Consider the following 25,408-nt stretch of genomic DNA (forward strand, 5'->3'; position numbering starts at 1 on the left):
AACTGAGCCTGCAAAGACCAGCGTTGATTCCTTACTCCTGATCAGAGTCAGATTCCCAAGAGCCCCACATGGAATTCAGTCTGGTCTGGAAAATAGAAACACCCACTGTATGTGTATCCCTCAAACCAGAAGGTCTCAGCTCTCCCTGGGAGAGCCTTCCTCCAGCTGGATGTTTTTCTGCAATAAAGTATTTGTCCAGTCAGACACAGGAGTAGAACTTTCCACCTGCCAAATGAAAGGAACGCAGGCTGGGAGGTAGCTCAAGGCAAAGCGCTTACCTAGCAAGGGAAACGTCTGGGTTTGATCCACAGTACCAAAAGAGAAGAATAAAAAATATATATATACAGTTAAAAAATCCAAACAGGCTGGGAATGTGGCTTAGTGGTAGAGTGCTTGCCTAGCATGCATGAAGCCCTGGGTTTGATTCCTCAGTACAGAAAAAAGCTGGAAGTGGCACTGTGGCTCAAGTGGTAGAGCACTAGCCTTGAGCAAAAGAAGCTTGGGGACAGTACCCAGGCCCTGAGTTCAAGCCTCAGGACTGGCCAAAAAAAAAAAATTTTTTTTTTAATCCAACAGCCCTCCATACTGCAAAGTACTCTCTGGATTTGCCTGAAATCTCCCAGTTCTTTAGACCCAAAGCCATGGATTCAGAGAGAGCCTGCAGAGGAACAAATTAGCCCAGTCTGCTGCATCCCTAGCCCATTCAGGTGCCTGCTAGGATGGGAGGAGAGCTGGGGTGTACAGGGAGCAAAGAGCACTTGTCATTTCCTGGGGCTGTCCCCTCTGCCAGGCCCTGTTATAGGTTCTTCAGCTAGGGAGCTATATCCCTGAGGCTTCTCATTTTTGCACAGAGAAAGAGACGTGGTTAATGGCACTTTGGCATAGACTGAGGGTGATTTCCCCCGGGGAGGGTTTAACAGAGGAGACAGTTTGGGATCCCTGAAGGAGAGATGTGGATAGGAGAATACTGGAAACAGCCCCGATCTAGTACTCTCGGGCCCCACTTCCTCCTAGGGGAGCAACAGAATAAAAGGACAGCTGGAGGTGAGAGTGGTACTCTGGGTGCAGGCCTCTGGGGACAGAAAGGTGTTTGAGAGCCTGTGACCCTGAAGATGAGCTACAGAGATATCTCACTTCCCTACCCCATGCCCATGGTGGGTTCCAGGCAGAAAGCAGGGACACCTTTGAAGGCAACATTCCTATTAAAGCAGCCCCATGATGAGACAGATCCCTGCTCCCACATATCTGAGCCCAAAGCTCAAACTGTGGGCAGAGGACAGCCTACACTCTAGGTCCTGCCAGCAGTGCAGACACTGCCAGACACAGTGGGAAGAGATGCGCACAGACTAGATAGTGAGAGCTCAGGAGGTAGAATCTAGAGTTTGGGAGTGAACTGGTAGGGAGTGAGGGAGTCAGCACCAAGCCCTGGTCTCTGACTTAAGCAGGTGTTGGTGCAGTTTATGAAAACGTAGGCAGCATGGATGGAGACTCTGGTCCAGGTCCAGACATGCAAAGAGTAAGTGGGAGGTCCTGACATCTCCTAAGCAGAATTATGTGCAGGTGGCAGTGGCAGGAGTGAGAAGGGAAAGGAGACTTGGGGTTCATGGGCACATATGGGTGTAAGAGGCCATGGGAATAGATAGCATTTCACAGGGGGAGAAACAAAGGGAGAGCCCCAGATCATAAGCAGTCTTAAAGTCTGGGCAGGAGAGAGCCAGCCAGTCAGGAGGAAAACAAGGCAGCAGCCACGACTTCTTGCTGTTGCTGCTGTAAAGCATGCAGCCAGTTTCTTTCAGATTTCCTGCTTTGTCATCAGGGACTTTTTCTTTTGTGTGTGCTGGTGCTGGGCCTTGAACTCGGCCTCACTCTCTCTCTCTCTCACATGGCTTTTTTGCTCAAGGCTGGTGCTCTGCCACTTGAGCCACAGCTCCACTTCAAGCTCTTTGCTGGTTAATTGGAAATTAGAATCTCATAGGCTTTCTTACCCAAGCTGGCTTTGAATCAAGAACCTTAGATATCAGCCTCCTTAGTAACTACTAGGATTACTAGGTATGAGCCACCAACCTGGATTTCTATAATCACAACTATTTTTCTTTGTTCTTTAATTGCAGTTTTTAATTATAGAAGAGATGCATGCTCAGCGTCAGAGGGAACCTTTGTCACTACATAATGATATTGGAGAAGAAACCATAAACAGTTCCTTCTGAATCATGGGATCCTCATATGCTACATGCTTGCCCATGCTCATTTTCCACATATACACGTGTGCCCATACACCAGGCATATACACCATATACACACATGTACACACACTGAGGCTTGATTTTTGTTTTATACACAAATTGGAGACCATATTAGTCACAAGTTTTTCTTTCATGGATACGTGTGTTTTATTCTCTTTTAATTGCTATTTAATTATATTTTGTCTACACCAGTCCCTTTTTTCCAGTTCAAATGTTCTTAGATCATATTCTATGTTATGATTCACTTTTTTACTTAGTTTTAAGTCAATTACTATGTCATTAAAGGCTTTGTCATAATTACATTAATTAAATCAAATTCCAGAATATATCATAATTTGCCTTTTTACTTTCTACCATTTCAAGGCTTAAAAATAATACCACAAATAAACCCTATAGAGCGTTAAACTAAATCCATATTTCTGGTTGTTCTTTAGGATATGACTACTTTTAGAAACTTTGTCCAGGCTACTAAATTGCTTCTTTTTTCTCCAGAAAAACTAACCTTCTGCTACCAACCATGAGGAAAGGCTCCCACATCTTTTCTTCAGTTTTCACTGATCTGCGAGACAAACGTGGCCTGTTAACACTTAGTTTGTGCTTTATGAGTGAGGCTCGTTTTGTCTAGGTTAATCATCTAGCAAAGCACGTATACCCCTTGCTCTGGTTTTCTAGTCATCCCTGAACCCGCACCTCCAGGCCAGCTCTGAGACCCGCCCCAGGTGTTTATACCCTACCCTTGGCTCCAAAATGGCCTTTTTAGCCCTGTGAGCACCAGTGGCTCACACCTGTAATCCTAGCTATTCAGGAGACTAAGGACGGCAATTCAAAGCCAGCCTGCGCAGGAAAGTCTGTAGGACTCTTATCTCCAGTGAACCACAGCACACGGCTGGAACTGGATGGCTCAAGTGGTAGAATGCTAGCCTCGAGTGGAAAAGCTTGAACCCAGGCCCTGAGTTCGAACCCCAGTGTGCCAGCACAAAAACAAAACGACCTCTCCCTCATGCTTCTGCATTCCTTGCCTTGGCTCCCAGGCTTCTCCGTCCCTCCACCATCCCACTGGTTTTCCACACTTTCTTTTTTTTTTTTTTGTCTTTTTTTTGGTACTGGGGATCGAACCCAGGACGTTGCACTTGCTAGGCAAGCGCTTTGCCACTGAGCTACATCCCAGCCCATCCACACTTTCTTGTCTGCAAGCATCTAGCGGCCGCAACCCTGTGGCCTCCATACCCAGGAGCATAACACAACGAGCCTGAGCCCACAATTTCCCAGCGGGCTGCCTGGGGTTGACAGGCCACAGACACAGCAAGGGTCCTGGCTGTTCAGCAAAGACCAGAGGAGCCCAGGCATTACCTGCTGGGACTTTGCACCATCTTCTCCTCTTTGCCATTCCCATTTTTCTCCTCTCTCCGTCATCCTGACTTAGCTTTAATTTTCACAAATGATACAGCTTATTGGTCTAGGGTTTCTGCAGGGAAATGTCTATGATCCTCTGAGCTCCAGGGCCTGTTTGCCCTTGTTGGAGTAGAGGGGCTCTGGAGGCTGTGCAGACCGGAGGCTGTGGTCGCTGGCAGGGGCTGTTAGAGCTGCAGGCCCTGAGCCTGGTCCTCCTTCCTGAGACTTTGCAGAAATCCCACTGGAGATTTTTTTTCTGCCCCTGCCCTGTCTACTTTCTTTCATAATGATAAATGGCTTAAAAGAAAACTATCTAATCTCTAAACTGCGGGCTCCCCCCCCCCCAACCCTTAGTCTTTCTTCAAGGAGAGAAGGACAAACACAGTCACATAAAACAGAGTCGTTCATCGCCCGCTTCTCAGGAGACAGTTCTTTCCCTTTTCATCCCAGGGCCTGTTTCTGATCTGCGATGGGCTTACATTGAAAGTTCCAGCCCAGGCTTCTCTAATCAGCTGCGACAGATGCTGCCATTTCTTGGGCTGCCCATGGACATTGAATTGATTACCCGGCCCCTCTGCCATTTTGTTCTGCGCACAATTGCTTAATAGCTGTCACCTTGGCTTTCAGTCGCAGCCGGCTTGGGGCTGACTGGTTCCCATTACTCAGGATGGCCAGTGCAAGTTCATCACCTTTACAGGATATCACTGATTGATTCCGTATGCCTTGGAGACCTGTAATCTATTTGCATAGGGGTTGGTGGGGAGGGTGTGGGGTGTGGAATAGAAACCTCGGGACTGTGGGGCTTGCCATATTAGAATCATTACTGGCACTTCTTGTCAGTAGTCTGGCCTCTACTGACATGGCTGCTAATGAATTTGTAAATTAAAAAAAAAAAAAAAAAAAAAAAAAAACCCAGCCTGTTCTAACCTTGGCTGTCGCCACCTGCCACCTGAGCGAAAACGGTGAGCAGAAACTGGGCTTTTTTTTTTTCTTCTTCTTCTTCTTCTTCCCTTAGCCTGAGCTTATGCAGGTCTTTGAAATGACAACCTCTCTCCCTCCTCACCCCCTTCCCCAGGCCCCATGAGTGAGCCCAGAGAGCCCCCAGCTCGGAGGGAGACATCTTTCAAGTGAAATCCTTTGCACTGGGAACTACTTCAATTAGACAGCAGGGAGAATGTTAACATGCCCTCCGGCCTTTTAAGTGGGTTTTAATTTTATGTTGTAAGATAAGACACTGCAAGGCCAGGCTGCTACTCCTCCAGCAGGCTCCATTAGTCGGGGGGAGCCGAGGCCTCTTGACCCTTTGAGGCCCAGCTCTAGACTGGGAAGTTGGGTTGGTTTTTTTTAACAATTTGTCAGTCTGACCCAATTTCTCTTCTTCTTTCTCTGGTGTGATTGCAGGCTCTTCTGCCGTTCAGGGACGTTGGGTGGCTGAGCCGTGGCTAAGCGGCCCAGGCTCAGCCCTGGGCTGAAGCAGAGCCCTGGAGGCCACCTGCCCACGGCCTGGAGGCTGCATGGTAATCGAGGTTTTCCCAGGCAGGGCACAGCAGAAGCAGACACTTGTCATGTGGCAGGCTTCTGGGCCGATGATGTATGACCTGCTGGCGCTACTGAATAGTGCCCTTTGTTCCAGGAGATCCCATGTGCCCCCTTTTTATTGAGTTGTTGATTCAGAGGGGCAGGAAAGTTCCACAAATCCCACTGCGGGGCCCCATTCTCACCATACCCAGGTGGGGTAGGCCGAGGACCTCATACTTCCCAGAAAGTTTGGTAGGAAGCAGTGGGCTGCTTCAAAGCAAAATACTCCTTAAGGAGCAGCTTTCTTCAACTCTGCCAGCTCTTGAGAGGAGAGGCGGAAGGGAGCGGAGGGGGGAGATCCTGGGACCTTACCTATATAGCCCAGTGCCTGCGTTCTAGAAGGTGTGGAGTAACTTGTCTATAGAAAGGGAAGAGCCTCCTATCCTGAGCCAAGCTCATTTAAGTTTTTCTCTGTGACTAAAAAGCCCAAGGAGAGGAAATCAACAGATAAAGGAGGAAGCTTGGGGCTGGGAAGGTGGCTCAGTGGTAGAGTGCTTGCCTAGCATGCATGAAGCCCTGGGTTCGAAACCTCAGTACTACATAAATAGAAAACTCCAGAAATGGTACTGTGGCTCAAGAGGTAGGGTGCTAGCCTTGAGCAAAAGAAGCTCAGGGACAGTGCCCAGGCCCTGAGCTCAAGCCCACGACTGGCTTAAAAAAAAAAAAAAAAAAAAAAAAAAAAGGAATCTTGCCATCCTCAACAGGTAAGCTCAGCTCCTTCTCAGTCTGTAGGAGAAAGCCCAGCCAGTACCCTCTGAGGGCCCTGGAAATGGGAGAAGGTTGACCACTTACCCAGCAGGGAACTTCAGTGTTTAATGGAGATGGTGAGTAGAGGTGAGGTGGAGGTGACGGGCAACAGGAAGGGGGTGTCAACAAGGGAGGCATCTGCTAGGGGTGAACCTAGACTGGGTTTTATCTCTTCCCCCCCCTTTACATCTTGTAGTCAATCCACCTTTGGGGATCTGGCAAAGGAGTGAGCAGGAGGAGGGCTTTGCCAAGCTTTGCTTCATCCATTGCTCAAGTGAATGTGGCTGATGAACTCATATCCGGCAACTCCAAGAAGCTAGCTTGCTCTTCAGTTCCTTCTCTGAAGCAGCTGAATGAATCCCACCAAAAATTCTCTCCTTCTGAGACTACTTCCCCCAGATTACTGAGCTTTACTGCTAAAAGGTAACAGATCTTTTTACTGCCCCCACCCCGCCCTTGCCCTTCTGGGGTCTTTGTGGGTCCTGGAATCTTGGCCCATAGTCTGGGAAATAGCATGGTATGAGAGGTACTCTTGAATCTACTTCACTTGGAGCTGAGAGGCACTGAGGGCCCTACAGGGGGAGGAGGGAGGCTAAAGGGGAGGCAGACACCACAGCTGGGCCACAAAACAACAAGCCAGTAAAAAAGAACATCCACACGCTTCACAGTTGTAAGATGGCTTTATGTTCCGATATGTAAAGTAAAATGTCCATGCTATATAACAAGACACTTCACATTCCACATCACCTGTTAGCTAATGTGTTTTCTAATAGAGCTTTATTTGTAGTGTGTGTTTATATAATATAATATATATATACGTTTTATCTAAACCATTCTTAGTTTTTAACATCAAACAGGTAATAAAAATTTAAATAGATGTCTTTCCAAATACTCCCTCCAGCGTTCATTTTTATTAAGTTTATTCATTTGTTTAAAAAAAAAAAAGCAAAGCTGAATTTGACATGTGGCTCGCATTTGTGAGATATATATATTTATATATTTATATATTTATTTATATAATATATAAATAGCTAGTCGGCATGCAAAGAAGTCTTGTGATTTCCCAAATCTGATTTAGTTTCACACCAACCACTCCAATGGTCTGATGACATTCAATGCTAGCGAACGGGGCTGAGGACTGAACTCACCCCACTTGAGAAGAATTGTCTGTGCTCACTGGCTGAACTTTCTGGAAGAAATGAAAATTTTCTCAATTATCTATTTCCTATCACCTCTCTTTCTCTCCCAAGGTTTATATTTTCTGGGAACAGAATAGGCCCCGGAGATCCCTGCCATCAGCTCTGGTCTCCAGGGGACACTGCCAGGTGAGGTGCATTTAATCTCAGCCTGACAGGCTGAGTTTTATACATAAGAGAGAATGGTATGCTGGGGACCCAGAGGGAAGGGCTTTTTACTATATGACAAAACCTGAATGATGACATGGCACCAGACCCTTTCTGAAAGTCGACCCTCTGCCCTCCAGGCCTCTAACCGAGGCCCCCTCTACTCTCACAGAATCTCCAGATGCCAAAGGAGGGGGCTCCTGCTCCCCATAAGACATGCAGCTCCTCTTACAAGGGGAAAGCTAAGGAATACTTAAGATGTGCACAGAGACCCTGGACCCCAATTTAAGATAATCTTTCCCTGTGGCAGAGACCTTACCTGGCCCCTGAGGAACTCACATGAACCCTGACTCCTCTCCCATCCACCAGGATGGCAAGAAGTATCAGGTAACAATGGACCCAACTGGTACAGCCAAAATCACTTCTTAAGACAGTTGGGGGTGTTTGTTTTTTTGTGGGGTTTTTTGTTCCTTGTCTCAGTGGTGTGTCAGAAGACACTCTCCAAATAAATGCACGCATGCAGAAGCACACAGGCGTACACACACCCTCTGAAATACCTTCCTGTGTTCCTTGGTAGTGCTGGCCATTACAGGGGTCAATACTGAATTGACAAGGTCCTGGGGCTGTCCAGGAGACTGGCCAGTCATCCGTCAGTCCAGTTCTCCACGGTCCCCATTCCCGAGTGGTACGGTAAGGTAGATTCCCGGGTCAAGGAGAAGCTTTGGGAGTAGAGGAACTCATTGGGGGCGTTCAGGTGTGGGGAGGGGGGCTTCCTCTCACACACTGCCGGGAGGCCCCGCTCCCTTGGGAAGGAGGCCGTGGGCCCCCGCTCACGGACCTGAGATTGTGAGAGCTGATTGTAGACACTGAAGTGAGCGTTTCCTGGAGGCTGGGAGCTCTGGGCAGAGATGGTGGGCAGCCGAGGCATCATGGTGGTGGCGGTGAAGTGTGCGGGGAAGGGCTGGTAAGGCACAGTGTCCATGGCCTGCACGCTGTAGCTGGTGTACGGTGACACCGAGGTCCACATGTTACAGCTCAGCGGGGGTGGGGGCAAGTCGTCCACCCCAGACACCCCTGCGATCTCAGGCCCTGATCCTGAGTACATACAGGCTTCTCTAGGGGTCACCTCGCTGCAATAGGAGGGGCTCAGCATCTGTTGATCGTAGGGAGGGGGGGAACGGAAGTAGTGATCGTCCCCCACCGACGAGGAAGCTTCCAGATATGGCCGCTTGCAAGGTAAGTCCAGGTGGCGGGCGCTGTCTGCTGGGAAACAAAGAAATAGGCAGCCGGCTTCAGAAGGCATCATTTCCACCACCTGCCCAGGGCAGCCCGCCCCCCCCCCCCCACACACACACTGGATGCCAGGATAGCCCAGCCTGTGGCTCAGCCCCTGCTTTTGCCAGGGATTGCTATGGCACTACCAGACCCATTTTAATTAGCTACAGCTAAGTAAAAGTAGATTATTATCCCCCTGTGGGGGGACACCACAGCACTGGGCCTGGAGAGATGCACTAAGCCAGGAAGCACACAGCTTTCATCCCGGGCCAGCCTGACTCTTAGGATGCTTAGAGGCCCTGATGCACTCCCAGGCTGGGTCAGCCCTGGCTCAGGAGAGAGGTGGTAAATGCCAGTCCTAACCAGTCCCAGGGACCACATCTGTCTGAAGTGCTTCTACCCAGATTCTCAGCTCCCAAGGAGGAGTAAGCCAAAGCTACTCAAAGGTAAGTGGCTGGTGTGTCCGCACACACACCAGTACTGAGGCTTGAAGTCAAAGCTTGCTCTCTACCACTTGAGCCACAGTTCCACTTCTACCCTTTTTTTTTTTTTTAATGGTTAATTGGAGGTAAGAGTCTCATGGACTTTCTTGCTGGGGCTGGCTTTGAACCACGAACCACAGATCTCAACTTCCTGAGTAGCTTGGATTACAGGCGTGAGGCACCTGGCTTGCTGTTGTTTTTAGAAGAGAACATGGAGCCCTGCTGTGCTCCTAGAAGTGGCAGCTATGCTGACCTGAAGGAGTGGTAAGATGCTCTGTGGAAAGGTGACATTCACAAACTAAGCCTGTAGCTTCCAACATCTTCAACTGAGAGGCTTTAACCATGCGGAGTGACATGTCCTCCCCTGGGTCCCAGGAATGGGCCAAGTCTGAGGGCTGGGGGAGCGGTCCACTCGAGGAGTTTATGAACACTTCTCTGTGGCTGATCTTGGCTTCTTCCCTTGTGTTTTCTCCAGGGATTCGCTTGCAGGGCTGTGGGCCCTCAGAAGACAGGGCCTACTTTGAAGCCTCCACTCTCCTCACCCTTTGGGCCCCCTCAGCAGGCAGCTTCCCTGCCCCGGAGGAACACGCTCCTCCCCCCGCCACCCCTCCTCTCCAGAGTCCTTTTTCCCTGCACTAACCACGTGGATTTGGCAGGTGGCCCACTCGCTCCAGTCAGGAAGGAACAAGGGCCAGATAGTAAATAGTTTAGGCTTTGTGGGCTGTCCAGTGTACGTCACAATTACTCTACTCTACCACTGCCCCGTGAAGGGGCCCTGGATGTAAACATGTGAGTGTGGATGTGCTCTCTAAGCTGTAAGTGATACTAAAATTTGAATTTTATGTAGTGTTTAAATATCAGGAAATAATCTCTTGACTCTTTTCAACTATTTAAAAATGAAAAAAAAAAAAAAAATACTGGCAGCAAGCTGGATTTGGCCTGAGGGCCACAGTTGGCTTGTTCCTGCGTTCTAAATGGGACTTGTACTTGGGGATACTTAGAACTCTGCCAGCCTGGTCCCCAGAACAGGGCCGAGAGGACAGTCTGGATACTGAAAGTCTCCAAACTTACTCGCAAGAGAATCCCAGTGGCCTGCTAAGTCCACTTGTGCGGGGGTGAAAGGGGGAAAACACTAATCACCATGACTCTGACCATGGAGAAACGGAGGCCCGGCTCTCCTTTGCAAGTGACAGCACTGCGCCTGTCTTCCTGGCCCCCATTCTGCCTTGGCCCCTGTGCAGATCCTGCTGGGCTGAGAGCCATACCCAGGACTTTTAAGTCCTCCCTGCTCCGGTAAGTGACAGCCCCAGTCTAAAACTGTAAAAGCAAGAACCAGAATTCTTGCACGGAAGAGGCCTGCCTGTGTGCCCGAGCCCTCAGGCTGTGCCCATGCGTAGTGAGGAGACGCCCCCCACCCCACCCCACCCCCACCAGTAGTACCTCGTCTCTTCAGGCAGTGGTAGAAGAGGCTGGAGTCCCGCTGTGAGGGGAAGGTGTTGAGGGGCAGGTCCTGAGGCTCGGTGGGGGCAAATTGCATGTGGGCCCCATTTTCGTACTGGTAATGCTGCAGGGCCTGGTGGGCGCCGTGCAGGGGGCTGACATCAGGCTTGGCTGCGAGCTGGCTGGACACCAGCCTCTGCCTCATGATGCTTTTGGAAATCACAGGATACTCTTTGCTGAAGGGGTGGGAAAGGAAGGGACGGGAGAGAGTGAAGATGCTTTGAGGGCCCCTCAACTGCCCGCCTCACCCGCGCCGGGGCAACCCCACCTCTGCAGCCGGGCCACGCGGAGGTCACTGTCGTCGCTGCCTCGGAATCCCTTGGCAAAAGGGTTGTTCTCAATTTTCAGCTGTGTGATCTGTCAGGAAAGGACACACCGTAGAGAGGGCCGGGAGGAGAGAGGATGGACTCCCGGCCCTCCCTCCTCCAGCCCAGGCCTGTTGAGAACTCAGGTCTGGGGAAGCCGTGCCCCAGTTCTAAGCCAGCTGAGAGCCCTGGTGAGTCAGTCCCTCTCCGCTTCGCCATTCACCTCTGGCTTGTTCCTGGCTCTGCTCCCCCCGACCCTTCCTCCTGCACCTCCTGTCTGCTGCCTCCATCGCTTTTCCCCGTCACAGACTCCTGCATGGGTCACCCCTGTCCCAGGCAGCTGCAACCTCAGATGTGAGAAACTATTCTAAATTCTAAACTACTGCCCCCTGGGTCTTGTCTAACGGCCCCTGGCCAGTCCTAGTGCCAAGAAGGACCCTGGAAAGGCCTTTCTCTCCCCCTCTAGCAGCAGGCCCAGAATCCTACCTTTGGATGCACCAGGAGGAGCAAGATTAGAGAAGAAAAGTTGCCTAACAGCCCAACCCCAAGGCAGACTCCATGCTCCTCAGTTTTCGCGTGCGTGCGTGCGTGCGTGCGTGCGTGCGTGTGTGTGTGTGTGTGTCTGCTCCCACCCACTCTGCATGCAGGTTTCTGAGGTCCACACCGGCCTGCCTCAGACCTGCAGCTCACACTCACAAGGGCAGGAGTGTCGTTGCTTGGCGGGGTGGGGGTGGGGGGCGTACCTTGTGATTCTGGTAGGAGGTCACAGAGATGAAGGAGGTCTCTGGGAACACGTGCGTGCAGAAAGCTGTGTTTTTGGAGCCAAAAGCATTGTTCTCATCAGCCTTAACGATGTGCAGCCTTGGCTGGTACTTGTGCATGGAGTTGAGAATGATCTGGAAGAGAACAGGCCCACACTGAGCCCTGCGTGTCCACACTGCTGCTCCTGAGCTTGGCGAGCTGAGCCAGAACTGGCTGTCATCCTCCGAAAAGCCCAGGGCCTGCCTCGCCAGCCTGAACCCTGGGGAGGAGGCTGAAGCTTCCAGAACCCAGACTCCTGGGTCCTCTGTTCCCCCAGACCTATTTGGGCCCCAGCACAAGGGCCTGCGTGGGACTGCCCTGGTGTGACAGGCTATTTTTCCTCAGGAAAAATCCTTTACAGTTTAAAAAGCTCCCGTGAGCTCAGCGCTCTTCAGTCAGGGTAGTGGGGGATTCTGATGGCCTCAAGGAAGTCACTCAACTTCTCTGAGCCTCACTGATAAATGTACACAATAGATCATAGTATCCCCTGGGTGTCCCACGCTAGATTCCCACACACATACCCCAGGCCCCTTGCCTGAGACCTGCCTTTTCTAGAAATGCTGCCAGTGCTCAGCCCTCTCCTCTCCCAGTGATCAGCACCCAAGGCGGTTCCAGAGGCCCAGGGCTGGCAGGGCGGGAGCTGGGGAAATGTCAGCATTCACAGCCGAGGATGGAGTCAGGCTGCCTGCTGCCCTGAAGCTCCCACCCACAGCTCCATGTACCAAGGTAGAAGACAGCCACAGGTCAACATCAGGGAAGGCCAAGACCCTAACCCTCAAGGACCAAGAGCTGGAGGTGCCCGAGTCACGCCAGCAGGACAAAGCATAGAGCCTGAAAGGTGCAGCACAGGGCCCCGGTGGCCACACAGTAGTCCCGCCCCAAACCTGCTTCACGTAGCCGTGCCCCACGGTAGCTGTACATCATGTGCCATTAAGATGTATTTTTTATGGTTGACATTTGCCAGATGCCCTCCCCACTGCAGGCAGAACCAGGAATTTGGGGCGTTTTATCAGCACGGCTGCATCTGTTAACCCTTTGGTTTCTGGCCCAGTGAGACCAGCCTTCAGGTCGTGTTCCTCTTCGAGCCCTTTCTTTGAATTGGCCCGGCTGACTCCCACCCCTCAGGGTTCCCAGGGGCCTGGAGGAGCAGAGTGAACAATTTTTAACTCTTGGATGACCAGGATGGTAAGAGAAAAGAGCCAGGCTCTTCTGTGAGGAGCCTCGTGGAAGTATGGGGGAACCAGCCAGCTGAGGAACCGGTGGGCCATGGGCTGTGGCCGTCCCTAAGCCCCTCAGTTTGGCCAGGTCACTGTAGCCAGCGGAAGCCAGCCTTTCTATTTTCTGCAGTCCACCCTCCCTCTCCTCCCTTCCCCCCCACCCCGCCCCAAATTACAAACCTCTGCATCCTTTTGGGGGCAAGTACAGGGTTTCCCAAACCAAGTCCTATACCTGGGGACCCAGAGTAAAACAGGGACACAGTGCTAACCAGTGAGCCTTGACACTCCTTTCCCTAGAATGTCCCCTTAAAAAGAGGGGCTGTGTCTTGTCAGCCTCCTTCTAGTCCCTGTGAGTTACTCTGTCACCTGCTCCATGCACTAAGCCGCTGGAGCCCCAGAAGGAGCTAAGTTCCCAGAAGTCCTGCCAACTGAGCTCCTCTCCTCGGAGTTGGCCTTAATGTCTCCCTGAATGCCCAGATCCTAGCCTCCTGCTCTGAATTTTCCCTCCCTGAGTTCTTTCCCTATCTAAGTCCATCTTCAGAAGACCCTTCAGGAAAGCCTTTCCAGGCCCTCCGCGGCTCTGAACTCCCAGCTCTGAAGCCTCCTCCCAATGTATGTGCCTAGCTGGCCCCTTAGCGAAATGATAAATCTCTCCAGCACTGGGGTGGCGGGTACCCCAGCACTGCAAAAAGTCAAACTCCCCCAGCAAAAGGACTGCTCTCCAAATGTAGGACCAGCCTCTGGTCACTAATGGCTCCCCTAGGATTTGGCAGCAGAAGGAAAGATGACATTGTGCTGACAGATCCCCACACGGGGGCCAGAGGCCCAGTGCCAGATCCTTAGGACAGATGATAACAGCACCCCTGCTCCTATGACAGCTAGCCAGTCGCACGCTGTCACAGTCCAGTCACAGCCGTAGGCACCGTCATCAACCCCCTTTCTCCTCAATGTCACCACCTCCAGATCTATTCAGTGGCCAAGTCCTAGTGATTCTGTCTGCAAAGCAGAAGCTATACCTTGGTCCTGTCTCGGGCTGGGCTGCTACTACAACCTCCTCCCCATCTCCACCTACTTCCTGTTCATAACCACCCGCTGTGCCTCCAGTCAAGAAACTCTCCTGTTTAGAATCTTATGCGGGCACCCAGGAAAATGACACCCTGCCTGGAAGCAAGCACCCTCCACATCCTCTCGTCCTATTCCCGTAACCACAGCCCTCCTTGAGCCACACGTGGCTCACTCAGGGCCTCTTATTCAGAAGGGCCTCGGATGGCTCCCTTTTGTCCTTGAAATAAAAGCCTAACACTTCAGCCTCTGAGACACTGGCCCTAGTGACTAAGGGTGGAGAGACTGCCAAAGACATCTTCTAGGGAAGGAGCCAGACCGGCTGGCAGAGACATCAGAAACTGCTGGACCTGTAGCATCAGGTAGGAGCCACTAGGGGGTGCAGTGTCAGCTACAAAGCACTCCAGAAGCTGCTGTATCTCTACTCATCACCAAGTCCTGAGCAAACTCTTCCCCTCCAAGCCAATGAGGTTCTCATCTGTAAAATGGGAGCCTTTGACCACGTGGGTCCAAACACCCCTTCCACCTTTGATTGTCTGGAATCTGCATGGGGTCTAGAAGAAAGCCCCTACCCACTGAACCCAGGCAGATACAAACTTGAACCTCAGTCTCTTGAGTCTCAGAGAATGCGGAACCAACGAGGTGACTCACATACCTGGCTTTGCTCGGAAGTTCCTCAGGCACCACATCCAACTACTTTGCCAGAGTATCTAATTTATATTGGTTGCAAAGGAGATTGGGCCAAATGGGCCAGCCACGTCAGCAACCCCGCTACATGACAGGTCCCGTCATCATTGTTCTACAGAAATGGGATTCATTATATTCTGGCTACAGTTCAGAAGCCTGTTCTGTTTTAACAACTGCATCAGCGTCAAATATCCCTCTCCTCCAGAGTGCGCCACAGCGTGCTCAGCCACGGGGGGACCACGGTCCTCTCCTCAGGCGCCCACGACGTCAGGGCATGGAGAGGTAGAATGTCGAGATCACTCGAATCCAACCCCCACATTTTACATATGAGAAATAGGAAGCCTAGAGTGGAAACGTGACTTGCCCAAGGACACACAGCTGGTTGGAGACAGTCCTCAGCAGATTCCAGATGGTGTCTGAGAGAGCACATGCTGCTTTCCACAGCTTCATGACTGAGGATAGAGTGTCGAGCCAGTCCCGTGAGGGACATGGGGCCCCCAAGGCCCTATGCCCACCCTAGAACACAACGTGTCCGGCTGCCAGCCTTATGACAGTATGGCTAACTGGTCCATTTGCCATATATTAAAACCAGATTCCATTTTTAGTGGTATTGGGGTTTGAATTTGGGTCCTTGAGCTTGCTCGGCAGGCACTCTTCCTGCTGGGTCCCTGGTGCAGTATAAGCCTGTACATGCCACAACTTCCTGCTCCTCATTTAGAAGGGATCTCATGAAGTTTCCTACCTAGGCTGCTAGGATCACAGACAGGGTGCCATCAGCACCCAGTCATAACTTTATTTTCTAAGACTACTTCTCTGTCATCCTTTTTTTTTTGGGGGGGGGTCTGGTCGTGGGGCCTGAACTCTGGGCCTGGGCGCTGTCCCTCAGCTCTTCAGCTCAAGGCTAGCGCTCTACCACTGGAGCCACAGCGCCACTTCCGGCTTTTTTCTTTTTGCTTATGTGGTGCTGAGGAATGGAATCCAGGGCCTCATGCATGCAAGGCAAGCGCTCTACCACTGAGCCACCTTCCCAGCCCTTCTCTGTCATCCTTTAACCTCCTTCCCTAGCTTTGTGAAGAGGCTAGGACATACAAGACTGTAGCTTGCAAAGAAAAAGAAAGGGAAAGGAAGACACCAGAGGGAAGGAGGAAGGGAAGGCGTAACTGAGACCAAGAGATGTGACTGACTGGTCCATGAAATATCCACATTAGAGCAGAGCCAGGTTACTCAGGAGGCCTTGGCCAGATAGGCCTTAGACTTTACTCCCAGGGCAGAAACCCTGAGGTCCTCCATGAGGCTCAAAACATTGTTTTCCTCTCACAGAAGCAGCAATGACAGTCATGGCTCACAGGCTAGATGTATTATTCGTTACCATAATTAATCCTTACAAAGTAGCCATCATTTTATTCTCGTGAGCACCAGGGAGAAGAAGGCATTCGCCAAACATCAGACAGTGGGTCTGAGGCAGAGCGAGAATGGGCACTAAGCTGGGTGCCAACAGCTCACGCTTATAATCCTAGCTACTCAGGAGGCTGAAATCTGAGGATCATGGTTCAAAGCCAGCCCAGGCAGGAAAGTCCAAGAAACTCTTATCTCCAGTTAGCAACAAAAAGCCAGAAGTGGAGCTTTAGCTCGAGTTGTAGAGTGCTAGCTTTGAGCACAAAAGCTTCAAGACAGAGCCTAGGCCCTGAGTTCAAGCCACAGGATTGGCACAGAAAATAAAAATGGAGAATGGGTATTAAATTGCAAGCCTGCTCTCTTTACCTGGCTAATGAGGTGAAGGTAGGAAAGGGGGGGGGAGAGGTGTGAGGTGCTATAGCTTCCAAAGCACCAGCAAGGGCTCGGCACACTATCGGGGCTCAGAAAATATGGGTGAGAAAGGAAGATGCAAAGCTATGGGTCCCCACTGGCAAGTTAATAGCACAAACTTTGGGGGGAGGTAGACATCAACCTCTAGCAGAAGAAATACATCCTCTGTCTGAAGCACCCTTCCCTGGGCTCATTATTCACATGCTGTCACCAGCACCCACTGTGTTGCTATCCTCGTGCTCAGCATGGAGCAAGGGGAATAAACACTTTGAACTTTATGATCTAATCAGGAACCACACAGTCATCCAAAAAATAATAAGTGGGGAGAAGGTATAGAGGGAGAAAGTCGGAACCTCTCCTGAGAACACCCAGGATGGCACACTGATGAATTCAAAGAGGACTTCCTCAAAGAGACGCAAAGTAAATTCATAGTTTAAAAGAATTCCAATAAAAAGGCAACTATGTTTCTTTTGTGGCATTACAAGCTGTTTCATACAGTTTATATGAAAAAATACATATGACTAGCCAAGAAAACGCTGAAAAAAAAAGTAGAGTTGGGGGGACAAGCTTCACCAAACACTAAACCATCACAATGTCTCAACAGTTACAGTGCTGGCATATGAACAGACACAGATTCACCCAGGCATTAAGCATGCAGGAAAAACCCTTGGGGAGGTCCCCATCCAGAGAGCAAAGAAGACTCTTCAGTTACTTGTGTTGGGACAATTGCTAGTTCTCTAAGGGACAGACAGACAAAATTATGTAGGCACTTCATATCAAATGCTAGGATAGTTTCCTTAAGGATCAATATTTAAAGGTAAAAATTCACAAACTACTAGATGTTAAGCATGGTAGTGCACACTTGTAATCCTAACAGAAGACTGAGGCAGAGGACCATTTCAAGGGAAGCTTGAACTACATGATGCATAGTGACACTCTTGCTCATATACATACATATATATATATATATTACATATTGAAGATATATATTTTTTTTGTTGGTGGTGGAGCTTAAACTCTGGGCCTAGATGCTGTCCCTCAGCTCTTCAGCTCAAGGCTAGCACTCTACCACTTGAGCCACAGTGCCACTTCCAGTTTTCTGGTGTTTAACTGGAGATAAGAGTCTCATGGGGGCTGGGAAGGTGGCTCAGTGGTAGAGCGCTTGCCTTGCATGCATGAGGCTCTGGGTTCCATTCCTCAGCACCACATAAGCAAAAAGGAAAAAGTCCGAAGTGGTGCTGTGGCTCAAGTGGTAGAGCGCTAGCCTTGAACTGAAGAGTTGTGGGACAGCGCCCAAGCCCCGAGTTCAAGCCCCACGACCAACCAAAAAAAAAAAAAAAGAGTCTCATGGACTTTACTGCCCAGACTGGCTTTGAACCATGATCCTGAGATCCCAGCCTCCTGAGTAGCTAGGATTACAGGCATGAGCCACCAATGCCCAGCTTGAAAATATATTTTTGAGGGATGGGAAGGTGGCTCAGTGGTAGAGCGCTTGCCTTGCATGCATGAGGCCCTGGGTTTGATTCCTCAGCACCACATAAGCAAAAAGAAAAAAGCTTGAAGTGGCACTGTGGCTCAAGTGGTAGAGTGCTAGCCTTGAGCTGAAGAGCTGAGGGACAGCGCCCAGGCCCAGAGTTCAGGCCCCACTACTGGACCCCCCCCAAAAAAAAAGAAAATTTATTTTTGAGACATAAAATTTCTCCTAGTATATGTATATACACACACATAGCTATTAGAAGAAAGTTCTCATGTATGTGTGTATATAAACCACACAACAAAGCTGTATGCAGCTATAGCAAAGGAAGGAAGGAATACTGAGAATGGGATGATCTCAACGATATATCGTTTACAAAAGGCATGTCTAGGGCTGGGAAGGTGGCTCAGTGGTAGAGTGCTTGCCTTGCATGCATGAGGCCCTGGGTTCAATTCCTCAGCACCACATAAACAGAAAAAGCCGGAAGTGGCGCTGTGGCTCAAGTGGTAGAGCACTAGCCTTGAGCTGAAGAGCTGAGGGACAGTGCCCAGGCCCAGAGAGCTCAGGCCAGGCCCCTCGACCAACCAAAAAAAAAAAAAAAGCATTTCTACAGTATGGGGCCTTTTGTATATAAAAGAGGGACTTGAGATTGTATTTTTAGTTTATATGTGCTAATGCTGAGAGAACTATATGTGCTAATGCTGGTTTCTGGGGGTGGGGAGGGGTGCAAGAAACTGGATGGATGGGGAGTGAGAAGCTGGAGGTGTGACGCTGAGGACATTTTGATGTATGGGGCTGTGTGTGAAACCCTGTGGAAGTAGTACATTCAGGAGACGGGGGAGTTGTACCAGCAAGGGTTAAGTCAGCCTCGCGGCACAGCCAGCCCTGCCTCCCCAGCTTGGCTCACATGCAGGCATGGATCTCCCTCCCTCCAGATGAACAGAAAAATAAGACCCACATGCCAGCCGCCTCTATGCCTTACTGAGAACACGGCCCTACCTAGCCACACTGCAGCCTCCCTGGGCTCCCTGGTTAGAATGTTAGGGGGGGAGGAGGGGGCGGGGCGGGGAAGATCAGCTTCTCTCTCCACCACTTGGTCATCGTGCTCAGGACCTTGCAGGGTGGGAGGAGGTAGGAGGGGGTGGTAAGTAAGGACACAGCTTTTTTTTTTTTTTTTTTTTTTTCCTGATCGTGGGGCCTGGACTCTGGGCCTGGGCGCTGTCCCTCAGCTCTTCAGCTCAAGGCTAGCGCTCTACCCCTTGAGCCACAGCGCCACTTCCGGTTTTTTCTGCTTATGTGGTGCTGAGGAATCGAACCCAGGGCCTCATGCATGCAAGGCAAGCGCTCTACCACTAAGCCACCTTCCCAGCCCAGGACACAGCTTTTGTAGACATCAGAGGTGGGGCTGAAGGCATGCCATGGGAGGCTGTGCCATCTTGCCCTTGCTCATGGGAGCAAGGATCCTTTCTGCCTCTCCTGCCTGCCCCACCTCTGGCTGTAAGCTTACTTCCAACACCCAGTGGTCACACCCTGACCCTGTCTTTCATGATTCTGACTAGAAATATCCCTGTGGGTCTTGGCTGCAAAAGCCATGTTTTTCCAGTCAGAACTCAGCCTTGTCCTTTGGGAACATGGCTAAATGGTCTGAGAGGTCCCCATTCCAGAGAGCCACCTACTACCTACCACTAAAGCCCTCACCTGGACCCTGGGTCATCAAAAGAAAAACAGCAGGCTGAGGGTAGAGCACTTGCTTACTGAGCATGCATAACAAGCTGGGTTTGATTCTGAGCCTGAGAGAGGAAGGAGGCAGGGAGGGAGACATTTGTGGAGGGAGGAAGTCTTGAGAGACAAGGAAACTAGTAAAACTCGGACCATCCCAAAATGGTTGCACTTCCCCCCACCCTCCATAACCACAACTCTGTAAGCTTTTATGTACTGGTAAATACAGGGCCTGTCAGCCATCCCCGAAATGAGGAAACGGGGTGAGCTGAACTTGAACCTTTCTAACCTAAGACACTGAGTCCACTTGGTAGACCCCAAGATGACACTACAACCACTCAAACTGCTTCCCAATTTCACCACGCTGGTGACAGACCCAGCTCACACTGAGCCCAGCCCCCTTCCCAAGACAGGTCCCAGCCGCACAGGTGAGCATTGTAGGAGAAGATCGCATGGGTGGTAACTGTTAAAGCCCCTGGGACAGTGTGAGGATCCCAGGGTGGGGAATGGCTGGAGGAAGCCCCTTGAAGCCTAGAAGCTTTTGGGGGGAAATATGGAGGTGAGTGGTGCAGAAGGAAGGGCATGTTTGGGGCAAGTTCATGGTACAAGATGATTTTCCCATGCTCCTGGATCTAGAAGCCAAGAAAGATGACTTCTTTGCCATCCTATGGGAGTTCACCGTCCCTCTGGCAACCCTGATTTGGCTAGGAAGCTGGCATTCTCTCCGTCACCTTTGTCTGCGTGGCCAGAGATTCTCCCACTTCAAATAGCTGAAAACAAGACAGCCACGGCCCTGGGTCCAGAAAGACAGATGACAGGGCTGAAAGGGAGTGGGCCTGGGAAGCGGGAGGGGACCCAAGGGCCTGCTTCCTCCCAGCTCCTGAGACAACCCCTCCGGCCCCCAAGATCTACCACACAGCTGTGTGCTAGCCATGCTGTGACAGCGTGACAAATATGCTCTGCTCCCCATCCCTCAAGGGGAACCCCCCCCCTGCCCAATACCAAGGCACACAGGACCAAACACAGCCAGGGTGCCTCACAGCCTAACAAGCCCCACTGGTTCAGACTTAAGGCTGTAAGCTGAGTTGTCAATGAACACCTTGGAGAACTAGGTTCAGCGATCCAAAATATAAGGCAGGTTGGGAAAACCTTCTGGGTTGTGAAGGCCAGAGCACTTGCATGCTTGTACGCGTTCTGTCTCTGCCTGCCTCTCTCTCCTAGAGAATGTCTAACTTTTCAACCCTAGACTCCCTCCCCTTCCATTTTCTGCATCAGCTGGAGAAGTGAAAGCATGCTCAGAAGCACCCCTGCAGCTAGTCTACCTGAAATCCAATCTAGAGCCTTATTGCTTGGGTACTTCTCACACCCACAGGCAACTCCTGACAAGTTCTAGACTCACTGTATGGTCTGCCTCCTGGAGTCTGCACAGAGATTACCTGTGTCCAGGTTCCTTACTCCATCACGGGGGTCCACTCTATCTTTTGAGACTGATAACATACTCCAGCCAAGCACAAGAGTCAAAGTGGGACCAAGACCAAGGTGTTGGCCAGAAAGACCAGGTGGCTTCTCTCCTCTCAGCGGAGAGGCTTTGGGAGACTGGGGCTTGGCTTTGGGTTGCCATCTACCTGCTGGGCATAGAAACACTATATGGAGGGGCTGGGAATGTGGCTTAGTGGTAGAGTGCTTGCCTAGCATGCATGAAGCCCTGGGTTCGATTCCTCAGCATGACATGCACAGAAAAATCCAAAAGTGGCACTGTGGCACTAGAGTGCTGGCCTTGAGTAAAAGAAGCTTAGGGACAGGGCCCAGGCCCTTAGTTCAAGCCCCACGTCTGGCAAAAAGAGAGGGGAAAGGGGAAGGGAAGGAGGGAGGAAAGGAAAGGAGGAAGGAAAACAAATCCCATATAGTGACTTGAAAAGCAGGTAAGTCAAGAGTTAATTAGTAAGCATTTCCCTAGCTGTTCATTTATACATCATTGATGGAGAACTGAATAGATCCTAAGAAACAAACTAGGAACTGCATACCAGCTAACGAGAAATGAAGCACTGTGAGCATTTTTCCACGAAGAACCATTGTTGACAGGATCCTCATTTGCACGCAGCTCCCTAGAAGCTGAAGGAAGGCAGTAGAGGGACATACCTGTCCCACCGCATTCCGCCATCCACACCCTGCGCGTTATGTGTGGAGCACCACGAAGGCATCCAGAACCTCTACCGCCCTGCACCCTGCAGTGCCTCTGCCCCCTGCTTCCACAGTAACCATGGCAGTCCTCAGAGGCAGGGCCTGAGCCCTGGCAGATGGTACCAGCTGCCAGGCTTCTGTTCGCTCCACACTTGAGCTAAATATTTCCACATAAAATGCTCCTTGTTGTGGGCCTGCCAGCACCAGACGGGGAAAGAATGAGCATCCACCAGGCTGGATGGGCGGCGGCAGCAATGACATCCCTGGGGCCTCAGAATCCCATGATCGCCAGATCCCAGCCAGAAGCACACCCAGGAGCCAAATGGAGGTCTTCTCTTCCAGAGACCAGGAAGATAGAACATACCAAAAAGGGGCTTCAGAGTCCATCCTCAGGTCTTGGGTGATGCTCCAGCAAGATCAGAGTTTGGAAAAGTGAAGCTGAGAGATTTGGCCCATCATCAACAACAACATCAACATCATCATCATCATCATCATCATCATCATCATCATCATCATCATCATCATCACTCTCTGCAAGATGCTTTCTGTGTATCATTCCAGTTAAACCTCACTACCATGAACAACATACTTAGGGTCATTTCCACTGTCTCCACAGGAAACCAAGGCTCTAAAAGTCTCACTGAGACACTTGCTCACAGTCATTAGCCAGAAAGTGGGATGTGAGGTATACAGCTGTCTATGAGAGCAGAGGCCTGTGCTCCCTCTGTAAAGACCCCCCCACACACACACACAAGTGCCAAGGCCCAGGTCACACTCTGAGGGGATTCTCCCTGCCCCGCCCCTGCCAGTCCCCAGGACTTGCCTCCCAAGGCCCGGAAGACCCCATTCTTACATGGCCAAAGGGATCCAGGTGGTTGTTTGTCAGCTTCAGCTTCTGGAAAGAGACCAACTGCCGCATCCAGTGGGCCCCTGTGGCAGGAGAATCAGGGTGGACGTAGAGCCTTCCTGGCATGGCCGGCTCAGCCTTTCCTGCCACCATCCTACCAATAGAGCAAATGGAGGGAGGAGTTGAGTGCACCGGGGTCCTGCTCCCCTCTGAGAGCCAACCCCAGTGCCAAGAGGAAAACACTCTGCTGTTCCCATCACACCGCTGGATGGGTCAGGAAAGGAGGCAGGGCAGAGCAGGGGGCTGGGGAGCAGACAGCAGTTCTAAACCGCTTCACTCCAGGAGGAAGTGGCAGATGATGCTAAGTGTGACTTAGATCTGAAGGACTGAGGCTCATCACATAGATTGCATGGCACTTCTGTATATGTAGTATATTTAGAATTCTTACTTTTTCTTGGCAGTACTGGGGATCAAACCCAGAGCCTCATATATGCTAAATACTATTAAGCTATACTCCAGACACTATACATTTATACATATATTTTATTTATTTTTACTTCTTTTGGATTGGTCCTGAGGCTTGATCTCTGGACCTGGATGTTGTCCCTAAGCTCTTATGCTCAATGCTAGCACTCTACCACTTGAGACACAGCTCTACTCCTGGCTTTTTTTGGATTGAAGAGTTTCACAAACTTTCCTGGGCTGGCTTTGAACCCCGATCCTCAGATCTCAAGTTTCCTTAGTAGCTGGGATTATAGGCATGAGCCACTGGTGATGGGCTCTATACTTACAATTTTAAAATGTTATAAAATTGTACTATTGGAGGGAACTTATCAAAGAACCTAAACAACTTTTAAATTGTTTGCCCCCCCAATAAAAAGGTATGAAATTAATTGGCAGCTGGACCCTTTGCTAGAGTCAGCTCTGAGTTCTAATCTAATGTGCAGAGAGAATAGAAACATAGCCAGTACCTTGCCACCAAATCTGTCCCCATTTCTGTCCCCATGGAGCCCAGGACCTTAGCTTGCTTGCTTATTTAAGATTATTTGTTTTTGTCAGTCATGGGGCTTGAACTCTGGGCCTGGGCACTGTCCCTCAGCTCTTCAGCTCAAAGCTTGCACTCTACCACTTTGAGCCACAGCACCACTTCTGGTTTTCTGGTGGTTAATTGGAGATAAGAGTCTGTCAGACTTACCTGCCCGGGCTGGCTTTAAACTGTGATCCTCAGATCTCAGCCTCCTGAGTAGCTAGGATTACAGGCATGAGCCACGGGCACCCAGCTAGCCTGCTTTCAAGCAGACATAGCTTTGAACTCCAGGGGTGGACAAGATCCTATAGAGTTGGCCTCCTGAAAAGCAGCCCATCCCTCACTTACCTGGACCCCAGGTTGGTTTGGCCAATTTGCCAACCTCCCTGGGCCCTTGCCAAAAAGTCTACCACCCACCCCCAGACAGCAGCCTCACTCCATGTGAATGTGGAAGTTGAACCTGAGAGGGGAACACTGCAGGCAGCGGACATGAGGGGAAAACCAGAAGGCAGCCACCACAGGCTAGACAACAAACCATTAAAGTCCCAAGAGAGGGGCTGGGAAGGTGGCTCAGTGGTAGAGCGCTTGCCTTGCATGCCTGAAGCCCTGGGTTTGATTCCTCAGCACCACATAAGCAAAAAGAAAAAAGCCGGGGGCTGGAACAGTGGCTCAGTGGTAGAGCACTTGCCTTGCATGCCTGAGGCCCTGGTTTTGATTCCTCAGCACCACATAAGCAAAAAGAAAAAAGCTGGAAGTGGCGCTGTGGCTCCAGTAGTAGAGTGCTAGCCTTGAGCTGAAGAGCTGAGGGACAGCGCCTAAGCCCAGAGTTCAGGCCCCATGACTGGACGCCCCCCCCCAAAAAAAAGTCCCCAGAGAAAACAGCCCACACCCTTCTTCCTAGTGAGCCACCAACAGAGTCTAAATCCACCAGGTGTTCCTGTTTACAACCCTCTAACACACAGTCATCAAGGCCTGATTGTCCACCACTTGGGGAGAGTGAAGACCTATGAAATCCAACAAACACTGAGCGCCAGAGCTTGTTTTCAGTCCCAACCCACCTGCTTCAGGTGGACAGACTATGGTCAATTCTCAGCCCCTATAGTCTTAGGTGAAGGCAGCAGACCTTAGTGAAGAGCTGGCAATCACTTAGGCTGATTAGGAACTCCCCTTATGGCCTTATGGAGCACCAGGTGTTTTCTTTGGGGGGTAGGGAGGGAATTGAGGGAAGGCTCTTACCATTTGTTGTCACAAAACTTATAGCGATGGTCATCTGCAGGGACGATGTCAATAAGCAGGATATACTTGGTCTTGGGGTTCATGCCTGTGACTTTAACCTTGTAACTGGGGAACATCCTCCTGAAGGAGCCCAGGGGTTGGGGGTGGGCAGAGCACCAGGAGAAATAGCACAGAGTTAGTGAGGCGGCAGACCAGAGCCCTTTAAGCAAGAGGTAGCTGTGGTTTGCACAGCCTACTTCTCCCTCTGCCCTCGCTGTCATTCTGAGCCCCTATCACCCAGCAGTCTTGTCCAGAAAAGCAGTTTACACCTTGTCCCAAATTCCTGTCCCCTAAGATTGGCTGTGAGCCACTGGAACAGAAGAGACCCTGGTCAGGATTGTGAGAGAGTTTTCAATTCTTGCCTCAATTCCTCTTCTGTCCTTGGCTACCATACACAGCATATAATGTGCCAGCCCCTGCCAGCTGCCCCCAGATGCCACAAGATGC

At 50.7% G+C, this 25,408-nt stretch overlaps 1 protein-coding gene across 3 annotated transcripts in view; it reads right to left on the reverse strand.

Annotated features, from left to right (window-relative positions):
- Positions 1 to 6,863: 6,863 nt before the first annotated feature.
- Tbx4 (T-box transcription factor 4) overlaps positions 6,864 to 25,408 on the reverse strand; it is a 30,821-nt gene continuing 12,276 nt past the window's right edge. The window contains exons 4-10 of one of the 3 annotated variants that reach the window (XM_070027076.1): positions 24,923 to 25,042; positions 22,666 to 22,813; positions 11,609 to 11,761; positions 10,829 to 10,917; positions 10,501 to 10,736; positions 8,142 to 8,566; positions 6,864 to 7,149 (exon numbers count right to left, since the gene is read on the reverse strand). In XM_070027076.1, coding sequence (XP_069883177.1) covers positions 7,105 to 7,149; positions 8,142 to 8,566; positions 10,501 to 10,736; positions 10,829 to 10,917; positions 11,609 to 11,761; positions 22,666 to 22,813; positions 24,923 to 25,042 — 1,216 coding nt within the window. In that variant the 3' untranslated portion in view covers positions 6,864 to 7,104. Of the gene's footprint in view, positions 8,567 to 10,500; positions 10,737 to 10,828; positions 10,918 to 11,608; positions 11,762 to 22,665; positions 22,814 to 24,922; positions 25,043 to 25,408 lie in introns of all 3 variants that reach the window. The other 2 variants (XM_070027075.1, XM_070027074.1) reach the window with 2 other exon arrangements.

The sequence above is a fragment of the Dipodomys merriami genome, unplaced genomic scaffold (assembly GCF_024711535.1).
Source record: "Dipodomys merriami isolate MVZ:Mamm:240054 unplaced genomic scaffold, mDipMer1.0.p SCAF_19, whole genome shotgun sequence".
NCBI lineage: Eukaryota > Metazoa > Chordata > Mammalia > Rodentia > Heteromyidae > Dipodomys > Dipodomys merriami.